The sequence below is a fragment of the Sardina pilchardus genome, chromosome 9 (genome assembly GCF_963854185.1).
Source record: "Sardina pilchardus chromosome 9, fSarPil1.1, whole genome shotgun sequence".
Classification (NCBI taxonomy): domain Eukaryota; kingdom Metazoa; phylum Chordata; class Actinopteri; order Clupeiformes; family Clupeidae; genus Sardina; species Sardina pilchardus.
In genome coordinates this window covers 2,349,307-2,359,306 of record NC_085002.1, presented here as the reverse complement: position 1 = coordinate 2,359,306, position 10,000 = coordinate 2,349,307, and the positions used below count along the sequence as shown (strand labels likewise).

Sequence of the window (10,000 nt, the reverse complement as noted above, 5' to 3'; positions counted from 1 at the left end):
GTAGGGGGTTCTGTCCGTTGGGCAGGGCCGGGTGGTGTGAGATCTGCGGCGAGGCCTTGCTGTTGGAGTATGAGGTAGAGTTGGAGCTGTTGGTGCTCAGGTCCAGGCCCTCGTGCTTCACCTGCTCCTCCGCACCCGCCACACCGCCCGCTACGTCCTTCCACAGCTGCTGGAGCTCCGGGGGACACATGGCTGTGCGTGTGTGTGTGTGTGTGTGTGTGTGAGAGAGAGGGAGAGAGAGAGAGAGAGATCCTTCATTAATGACTTTATTTGTATATCAATTTTAATGCAAGTTGATGCTTAACATGTTATACCCATAGCTTTAGGAGAGAGAGAGAGAGAGAGAGAGAGAGAGAGAGAGAGAGAGAGAGAGAGAGAGAGAGAGAGAGAGAGAGAGAGAGGGAGAGAGAAATGAAAGGAAGGTTACATGAGGACATAATCGTCTAGAGGAAAACACACACACACACACACACTTCACACAGTGCTGAAATATATGTGAGACAAGACTGTAAACGTTTCTCACACACAAACATACACACACACTTTTATTTGTTTATTTTAAAGTTCTTCCCCTGCCTCATAGACAGGGGCTGTCTTGTGAAGATGTATTTGTGTGTGTGTGTGAAGTGTGTGTGTGTGGGTGTGTGTGTGTGAGAGTGAGATGACTAAGTGGGACACCTTGGGAAGATATGTCTCTTTATCACCATCCCCTCCCTCCTGACACACACACACTCGTCCTGCCTCCTTAACACACACTCCTTGCCCCCTCACACACACCCCTCCCCCGCGCGGCTAGGAGCCATGCCAGTTGGCACGGCGACGCATACGCCCCGGAGATCATAAAGCTTGGCAGCGACTGTTAGCATTAATGTGGCAACCCGTAAACCACCACACACACACACACACACACACACAAGCATGCCACGCTTAACTGACGAGGAGTGTGTGTGTGTGTGCCTGCCCGGGGGGGCTTGTTAACCATGTTGGATGGGGTGAAGGCAGGGAAAACAGCGGGCTAATTTCAGCTTGTTTGTGTTATCTCCCCACATCTCCGCAACACACACACACACACACACACACACACACACACCTCTGCAATCCCCAGCGCGACTCCTATTCGTAATTATCATTGTGCTGCTTCACTTGCTGCTGCTCACTCGGTTACAGTATCAATGCTGGCCAGGGAGTCACACACACACACACACACACACACACACACACACACACACACACACACATCCCTCCTTCAAATTTAGAGATCTGTTTTCCCTCTTTTCCTTTCTTCTCAGACAAACTTAGAGAATGGAGGAGGAGAGGAGAAGAGGAGGAGAGGAGAGGAGGAGAGGAGAGGAGAGGAGAGGAGGAAGAGGAAGAGTAGGAGAGGAGAAAGGAGAAGGGAAAGGAAAGAGGAGAGGAGAAGAGGATAGGAAGAGAGGAGGAGGAGGAGGAGGAGCAGGAGGAGGAGGAGGATGAGGAGGAGGGGGTGTGGGGTAATAAGAGAAGAGAGGAGGGTTAATGTCCAGCCTTCTCCTCCTCCTCCTCCTCCCTCCTCCTCCTCCTCCTCCTCCTCCTCCTCCTCCTCCTCCTCTCTGCCGTGGGCGTCTGGTGCGGCCCGTTCCAGAGAGGCCCGGGCGCTCCGCTATCTCTCAGGCTGTGTGTGTGTGTGTGTGTGTATGTGTGTGTCAGTGTGTGTGTGTGTGTGTATGTGTGTGTCAGTGTGTGTGTGTGTGTTGCGCCTTAATAGCAATCCAAATATTATGTCTGCTCCACCGGCATTCCTGTCCCAGACCCCGCCAAAACAAAACTCCCCGCTTGGCAGAGCCGCACACACACACACACACACACACACACACACACACACACACACACGAAACAGCAGGGCAGTCCATCACTGCTGCAGCCTGGCCCTGCAGAATTCACACACACACACACACACACACACACACACACACACACACACACATTTGCACAGAGGCAAACCCACACATACATATGCACACAGGCAAACCCACACACACACACATCTACTCACACACACACACATATAGGAGTTGGAGGACTAAAGCTGGCTCAGGCCCCTGTCTTTCTTCCGCTGCCCATCCCGGAGCATGTGGGCTAGAGACTAAGGCTGCGGCCAAACAGGGTTTACCTACAGGGAAGACTGCTTCACACACACACACACACACACACACACACACACACAAACACACACACACACGCAGACTTGGCATTTCCTCTTCTGTCTCTGTCTCAGCGGCCTGGCATGTTCCTCCCCAGAATTCCCTGCTCTGACACACTCCTAAATGCAGACTCCGCATGCTGGACATGAGTCTCTCCACGCGCACACACACACACACACACACACACACACACTGTTCTGAGGGACATGATGGAGGGAGACCGGAATGAGACTCTCTTGGAGCCGGGCGAGGCTGTAGGAACCACTGCTGTCCAGCACGCGCACACACACACACACACACACACACACACACACACACACACACACACAGTCCAGCGCTGCGTCCGGTCTCGGGGCTGCGGTGCGACTGCCCAGTGCTGACATCATGGCGCTCTCTTGTCTAGTGCGAGCGCAGGGACAGCCAATGAGAGCCGGAGAGAACGCTAAAGGCACCAGGAAGCAGTCTCCACACACACACACACACACACACACACACACACACACACACACACTTCTCCTTTCTGACCAGCAGAAGCAGTCTCCACTCGTCCATGGGGGACAGCGTAATCCAACAATCTCTCTCCTCACACACACACACCCCTCTCCTCTCACACACACACACACACACACACACACACACACACACACACACACACACACACACACACACACACACACACACACACAGACAGACACATGCATCCCTCTCCTCACATACACACACGCATCCCTCTCCTCACACATACATACACACACACACACCTCTCTCCTCTCATTCACACACACACACACACACACACACACACACACACAGCCCTCTCCTCACAGACACACACACTCACATGCAAGAGTAGAGCTCAGTCCAGAACTCATTGGCATTTCAGTCGGCTGGAGAACTCAACTCTATTTCCCTCCCAAACACACACACACACACACACACACACACACAGCTCACGTTCCCTCCCAAACAAATTTGTTTACAGTGCCGTTGCCGGGGAGACGGGCCGGGACTGTCCGCTTGACTGCCTCCCGCCACAAATAAAAGTGCCGGCGGTCAGTCTAGGAGCAGACACCGCGACAAATAAAAACACACACACACACACACACACACACACACACACACACACACACACACAAACAACAACAACAAGCACGCCGCTGGTAAAGAGACAGAGTGTGAGTGAGTGAGTGTGTGTGTGTGTGTGTGTGTGTGTGTGTGTGTGTGTGTGTGTGTGCTTGGACACCAGACAAAGCAGAGAATAAAAGCTCTTCAGGGGAGAGAGTGGAGCGAGACAAAAAGAAGAAAATAAAAGAGGTGGAAGAGAGGAGGAAGAGTGGGGAGAGGAGAGGAAGAGAGTGAAGGAGAGATTAGAGGAGAGGAGGAAAGGAGAGAGAGGAGAGAAAGAGAGAAGAAGAGAGGAGAGGAAAGGAGAGGAGAAGAGAGAAAGAGAGGAGAAGAGAGGAGAGGAGAAAAGAAGAGAGGAAGAAAGGAGAGGAGAGGAGAGAAGAGAGGAGGAGAGAGGAGGAGATAGAGGAAGAGAGACTGGACTGGGCAGGCGTGATCGGTCAGAGGAATGAACACGCTCCACTGGCCAGTCACAATGCTCTGTACAGAGGGAGAGTGTGTGTGTGTGTGTGTGTGTGTGTGTGTGTGTGTGTGTGTGTGTGTGTGTGTGTGGAAGGGCAGGGGAATTCCATGTGCTCTCTGGCCCAAGGGCTTGCAGGAGCCCAGAGTTCACTGATCTACACACACATCAGCCATGACATCAGCACCGGGGAGGAGGCCCGATGAGGAGTGTGTGTGTGTGTGTGTGTCGGTTGCAGCTGATAAAATTATATTTTGCTCTGAGTCACTCGGAACCCCAACTTCATTGTCTGTCTCTATCCATTTATCCTTCTCTCCCTCATAGTAGTCTCTCCTTCTCTCTCCTCTCCTCTCTCTCTTTCTATATCTCCTTCTCTCTCCTCTCTCTCCTCTCCTCTCTCTCTTTCTATATCTCCTTCTCTCTCTCCTCTCTCTCTTTCTATATTTCTTTCTCTCTCCTCTCTCCTTCTCTCTGCTCTCTCTCTCTCTCACTGTCATTAGAACACACTTTCCACTGATTTGTCAAAATATATACAGCACTATGTGTGTGTCTGCTGACTTATGTCAGTCTGTGTATTTATGTGGTTATGCTGTGTGTGTGTGTGTGTGTGTGTGTGTGTGTGTGTGTGTGTGTGTGTGTGTGTGTGTGTGCATGTGGTTGTATGGCTATGAATGGGCCTGTGGTTGTGTGTGTGCGTGTGTGCGTGCGTGCGTGCGTGCGTGCGTGCGTGCGTGCGTGCCAGGTCGGAGCACGAGGAGTCTCTGTTTGGCTAAGATTGAAATGATCAGAGATGTCAGGAGTAATAGAGGAGAATAGAGCACCCAGAACAACAAGCCTACACCAGCTCCTGAACAGGGAGGAGAGAGAGAGAGGGGGATAGAGAGAGAGAGAGGGGGATAGAGAGGGAGAGAGAGAGAGAGAGAGAGAGAGAGAGAGAGAGAGAGAGAGAGAGAGAGAGAGAGAGAGAGAGAGAGAGAGAGAGAGAGAGAGAGAGAGAGAGAGAGAGAGAGAGGAGGAGGGGAGCCTGGGCGGTGAGTTTTGGGCTTCGGGCCCAGAGCGCCTGTTTGTTCTCGGCGGCAGAGCGGAGGGAGGGAGAGAGAGAGAGAGAGAGAGAGAGAGAGAGAGAGAGAGAGAGAGAGAGAGAGAGAGAGAGAGAGAGAGAGAGGGAGCGAGAGAGAGGGAGGGAGGGAGGCTTTGGGTTTTGTTACGGTCACTCTGGAAGCTGTAAAGCTGGCGTGTCTAGTTTCAGTGGACGGGGGGCTGGCCAGAGAGAGTCAGGATTCATTTCTGGAAAACACAACTGACAAAACAGGGGAAGTCGGAAAAATAACCAAAGTATACTTAGGGCGAAATAAAGCGAACAGAAACTCCCATTTCCTGCACTGGATCAGTCTGTCTGGCTCATGCTAGCGTGCATATTGGCACACACACACACACACCCCAACACCACACACACACACACACACACACACCCAAACACCACACACACACACTCTCTAACAAACCCCCCATCCACACACGATCGGAATAACTCTCCACCAATTCACCCACCCAGACACACACACACACCCACACCCACACGCACACTCTGAAACAACCCCCCTATCCACCCACCCAGACACACACCCACACACTCTGAAACAACCTCGCTATCCATCCATACACCCACCCACACACACTCCCAAGCCCTTCTCACTGCTCTCACACACACACACACACACACACACTCCCAAGCCCCTCTCACTGCTCACACACACACACACACACACACACACACAATCCCAAGCCCCTCTCAGTGCTCACACACACACACACACACACACACACACACACACACACACACACACACACGCCTCTCCCACTGCTCTACACAGTGCAGCATATTTTACCTATTATCCAAATGACTGGCTTCCACAAACCCAACAATCAGTTGTGTCTTTTATCTTTTTATGAGCTGATTAAGTTAACAGCCTTCACATGTGGAGGCCTGGACACGGCCGCATTCAGTCCAGGTGGCACGCAGCCCGCGCTCACACACACATGCTGCTAGCTAGCGCTAGCCTCTAGCACGTAGCACTGATGAAACCCAGCCCGCGCTCACACACACATGCTGCTAGCTAGCGCTAGCCTCTGGCTCGTAGCACTGAGGACGCCCAGCCCACATTCACACAGATGTGGCTAGCTAGTGTTAGCCTTTAGCATGTAGCACTGATGGAACCCAGCCAGCACTCACACAGATGTGGCTAGCTAGCGTTAGCTGTTAGGACTTAGCACCAATGACACCCCCCGCCACTCTCACACAGATGCAGCTAACTTACTGTAGCTTGATTAGCTATTAGCGCTTAGCACTATTCATGCCCAGCCCATGTTCACACAAATACAACTATCTAGCATTAGCCGTTACCACTTAGCACTGATCATGCAGAAGCCACAATAACGCAGCCACAGCCAGCTAGCGTTAGCCGTTAGCACTTTAGCATCTGTATTAGCACTTTAGCCAATGCTACTACAGACACAGCTAGCGTTAGCAGTAGTACTTGACTCCTAACCTGCAACTAAAGGAGCAGCTACCAGCTGCCAAGGCATCTGCAGTCACTGCGTCTGTGGGTAAGAGTGTGTGTGTGTGTGTGTGTGTTGTGTGTGTGTGTGCCATCTGTTTGAGGGCTGAGTGAAGACTGGGAGGGCAGCGTCTGCGCTAATTTAGCTGCATTTCTTCCAGAACTTTCCTCAGGCACTGTTTCTCTTAGAGAGCCGTTTATAACAGGGAATAAAACAAACACACACACACACACACACACACACACACACACACACACACACACACACACACCGCCTGGTGGTGGGACGCGTGGGAGGCATACTCCTCGCTCCTTACACACACACACACACACAGGCTGGTGGTGGGACGCGTGGGAGGAGTGCTCCCTACACACACACACACACACACACACACACACACACACACACACAGAAACACACACAGACCACCATGGAGACAGACCTCTTTGCTCCACAGCTGGTGGCACTGTGATGGGGAAGCATTTGCTGAAGTACTATATACTGTAAGTGTGTGTGTGTGTGTGTACCTTGCTGCAGGCTCTGTATGGGCACAGTGCTGTGTGTGTGTGTGTGTGTGTGTGTGTGTGTATGTGTGTGTGTGTGTGTGTGTGCCTAGCTGCAGGCTCTATATGGGCACAGTGCTGTGTGTGTGTGTGTGTGTACCTTGCTGCAGGCTCTGTATAGGTACAGCTCCCTGTCCCGGCTGCAGGCCCACTAAGCCCTGTCTCTGTGTGTGTGTGTGTGTGTGTGTGTGTGTGTGTGTGTGTGTGTGTGTGTGTGTGTGTGTGTGTGTGTGTGTGTGTGTGTACCTTGCTGCAGGCTCTGTATAGGTACAGCTCCCTGTCCCGGCTGCAGGCCCACTAAGCCCTGTCTGTGTGTGTGTGTGTGTGTGTGTGTGTGTGTGTGTGTGTGTGTGTGTGTGTGTGTGTGTGTGTGTACCTTGCTGCAGGCTCTGTATAGGTACAGCTCCCTGTCCCGGCTGCAGGCCCACTAAGCCCTGTCTCTGCAGGTTCAGGATGTGTTGCTGCTGCAGCTGCTGCATCTGGATCAACTGCTGCTGGAACGCCAGCTGCTTACTGCCCAACTGCTGCAGACGGAGAGAGAGATGGAGAGATGGAGGGAGGGAGGGAGGGAGGAAGAGAGGGAGAGAGAGAAAGATGGAGAGGGGGGTTAGAGGGGGTTAAACACTTATGAACCCATATCCTTAAAACTGTATAACAGCAACAGAGAGACAGGCATGTGTGTGTGGTGTGTGTGTGTGTGTGTGAGAGAGAGAGAGTGAGATGAGAAATGAGAGAGAGAGAGTTTGTGTGTGTGTGTGTGTGTGTGTGTGTGTGTGAGATGAGCAGGCTACTGTGGGAAACAGACAGAGATGTTTAGACACAAACACTTGTGTAGTGAATCCTGTTTACAGAGTCAATGCATTAGTGTTCTTGCTTCCCAGCCAGAGTGTGTGTGTGTGTGTGTGTGTGTGTGTGTGTGTGTGTGTGTGTGTGTGCAGTTGGTCCCCAGTAGCACCACTCACTAACAACAGCAATTAGTGCTACTGGGAAGGGACTACTGATGTGTGTGTCGAGAGCAGTGACAGTTCCATGTGTCGGGGGGAGCCACACACACACACACACACACACACACACACACACAGCTCAGTCTCTGGGTGGTGTGATTTATGAGTGTGTGGTTGACGCATAATCAGGACAATCATATGGGATAACCAATGACACGTGTGGCTGCGCGGGCCTCCAAACTCTAAATTACGCTGTCTGTGTGTGTGTCTAAATTACACCGCCTGTGTGTGTGTGTGTGTGTGTGTGTCTGGATGATTAGTCTCCTCCCAATCACTGCTCTCTACAGCTACAGACCCACAATGAGAAACTCATGCCGCACCCCACACCCAAATCTCCTCAACCTCCCCCGCCCCCCCCCCCCCCCCACACACACACACAGACACACACACTCTCCCCAAGTCAAACTCCAACTCAAACACGTTCTCAGCTACAGTCGTGATACTTCATTTGGAACTCTGAGTCTACACACACACACACACACACACACACACACACACACACACACACACACACACACACACACACACACACACACACACACACACACACACACACACACACACACACACACACACACACACACACACACACACACACACACACACACACTCTTGCAGATATCTACTTCATTCATAAACTGGCTCTCTTGCAGATATTTCTTTGATGATTTAATCCATAAACTCGTCCTCTTGCAGATATTTCTTTAATGATTTAATCCATAATCTGGCTCTCTTGCAGATATAAATGTAATTCATCAACAATGCTGCGGTCCTCTGACCTTAAGCATCTACAGTGAGACTTGTGACTAAGATCCGTCCGCGTCTTGTGCCCTGTGTGTGTGTGTGTGTGTGTACAGTGCGTCTCACGTGTGGAGCGCTTTGGGTTGCACTGCGTGCATGTGACGTGCGCTACACAAATAAACGGACTCGACTCGAGTCAAGATCTTCCTCTCATGATTATTTAAGGTCACAGATTTGATTTGATGTGTTTTCAGATGCAGTGGATACAGACCCAGAACACGGCGGGCTGCGACACGTCCCTGATCTGGCCCACATCTGGCCCTGACCTGGCCCTGCTCTGGTCTGCCGCGGTCACTTTGGCCCTGGACCTGTCGTTACTGCAGTTCACCTGCTTCAGCAGCTGCAACGATAGATCACACATGCCATGAGACGTGCACCGGGAGAGGGGGAGTTAGGGGACGTGTAGAAAGGTGTGTGTGTGTGTGTGTGTGTGTGTGAGTGTGTGAGTGTGTGCGTGCAGATTTAGGGAAAGTGTAGAAGTGTGTGTGTGTGTGTGTGTGTGTGTGTGTGTGTGTGTGTGTGTGTAGGGGTGTGTTTGTACATGTACGTGTGTGTGCGTGCAAATTTAGGTTAAGTGTAGAAGTGTGTGTGTGTGTGTGTAGGTGTGTTTGTGTGGTGGTGGGGGGGGTGGCAGATTTAGGGAAGGTGTAGAAGTGTGTGTGTGTGTGTGTGTGTGTGTGTGTGTGTGTGTGTGTGTGTGTGTGTGTCTGTGTGTAGGTGTGTCTGTGTAGTGGTGGGGGGGGGCAGATTTAGGGAAGGTGTAGAAGTGTGTGTGTGTGTGTGTGTGTGTGTGTGTGTGTGTGTGTGTGTGTGTGTGTGTGTGTGTGTGTGTGTGTGTGTGTGTGTGGAGGTGTGTGTGTGTAGTGGTGGGGGGGCAGATTTAGGGAAGGTGTAGAAGTGTGTGTGTGTGTGTGTGTGTGTGTGTGTGTGTGTGTGTTGGAGGGACATCAGAGAATAGGGCTACGCGGTGATAACGTCAGGGAGCGTCGCCCCCGGTGATAAATGTGAAGCCTTCCTGATGGCGTGGCCCTCTGATGGCTCGGCCAATCAGCGACAAGGCTTATCGCCGTGGAGATAACAACAGTTGGAAAGGAGAGAGGAAGCAAAGAAAATAAATAATTAAACGTCTGGACAGTCAGGGTTGGGGATTCTAGACCTAGACACACACCTACACACACACACACACACACACTTCACAGACCATTTTTAATCACACACACTCTCTTTGTATCCCCTTCACACCCAGACATACTCTCTCTCTCTCTCTCGGCGGTTAGAAGGGCTTTCTCAGACAAACAGGGCCTCTAA

The 10,000-nt window shown here is 51.6% G+C and overlaps 1 protein-coding gene across 1 annotated transcript in view; it reads right to left on the bottom strand.

Moving 5' to 3' along the window:
• Positions 1–10,000, bottom strand: part of foxp4 (forkhead box P4) — a gene marked incomplete at its 3' end in the record, with an annotated part of 69,192 nt that overhangs the window by 35,970 nt on the left and 23,222 nt on the right. The window contains 3 exon segments of the mRNA XM_062545242.1: positions 1–192; positions 7,264–7,411; positions 8,904–9,032. The exon segment at positions 1–192 is cut by the window's left edge and continues 19 nt beyond it. Of these exon segments, the coding sequence (XP_062401226.1) occupies positions 1–192; positions 7,264–7,411; positions 8,904–9,032 (469 nt within the window).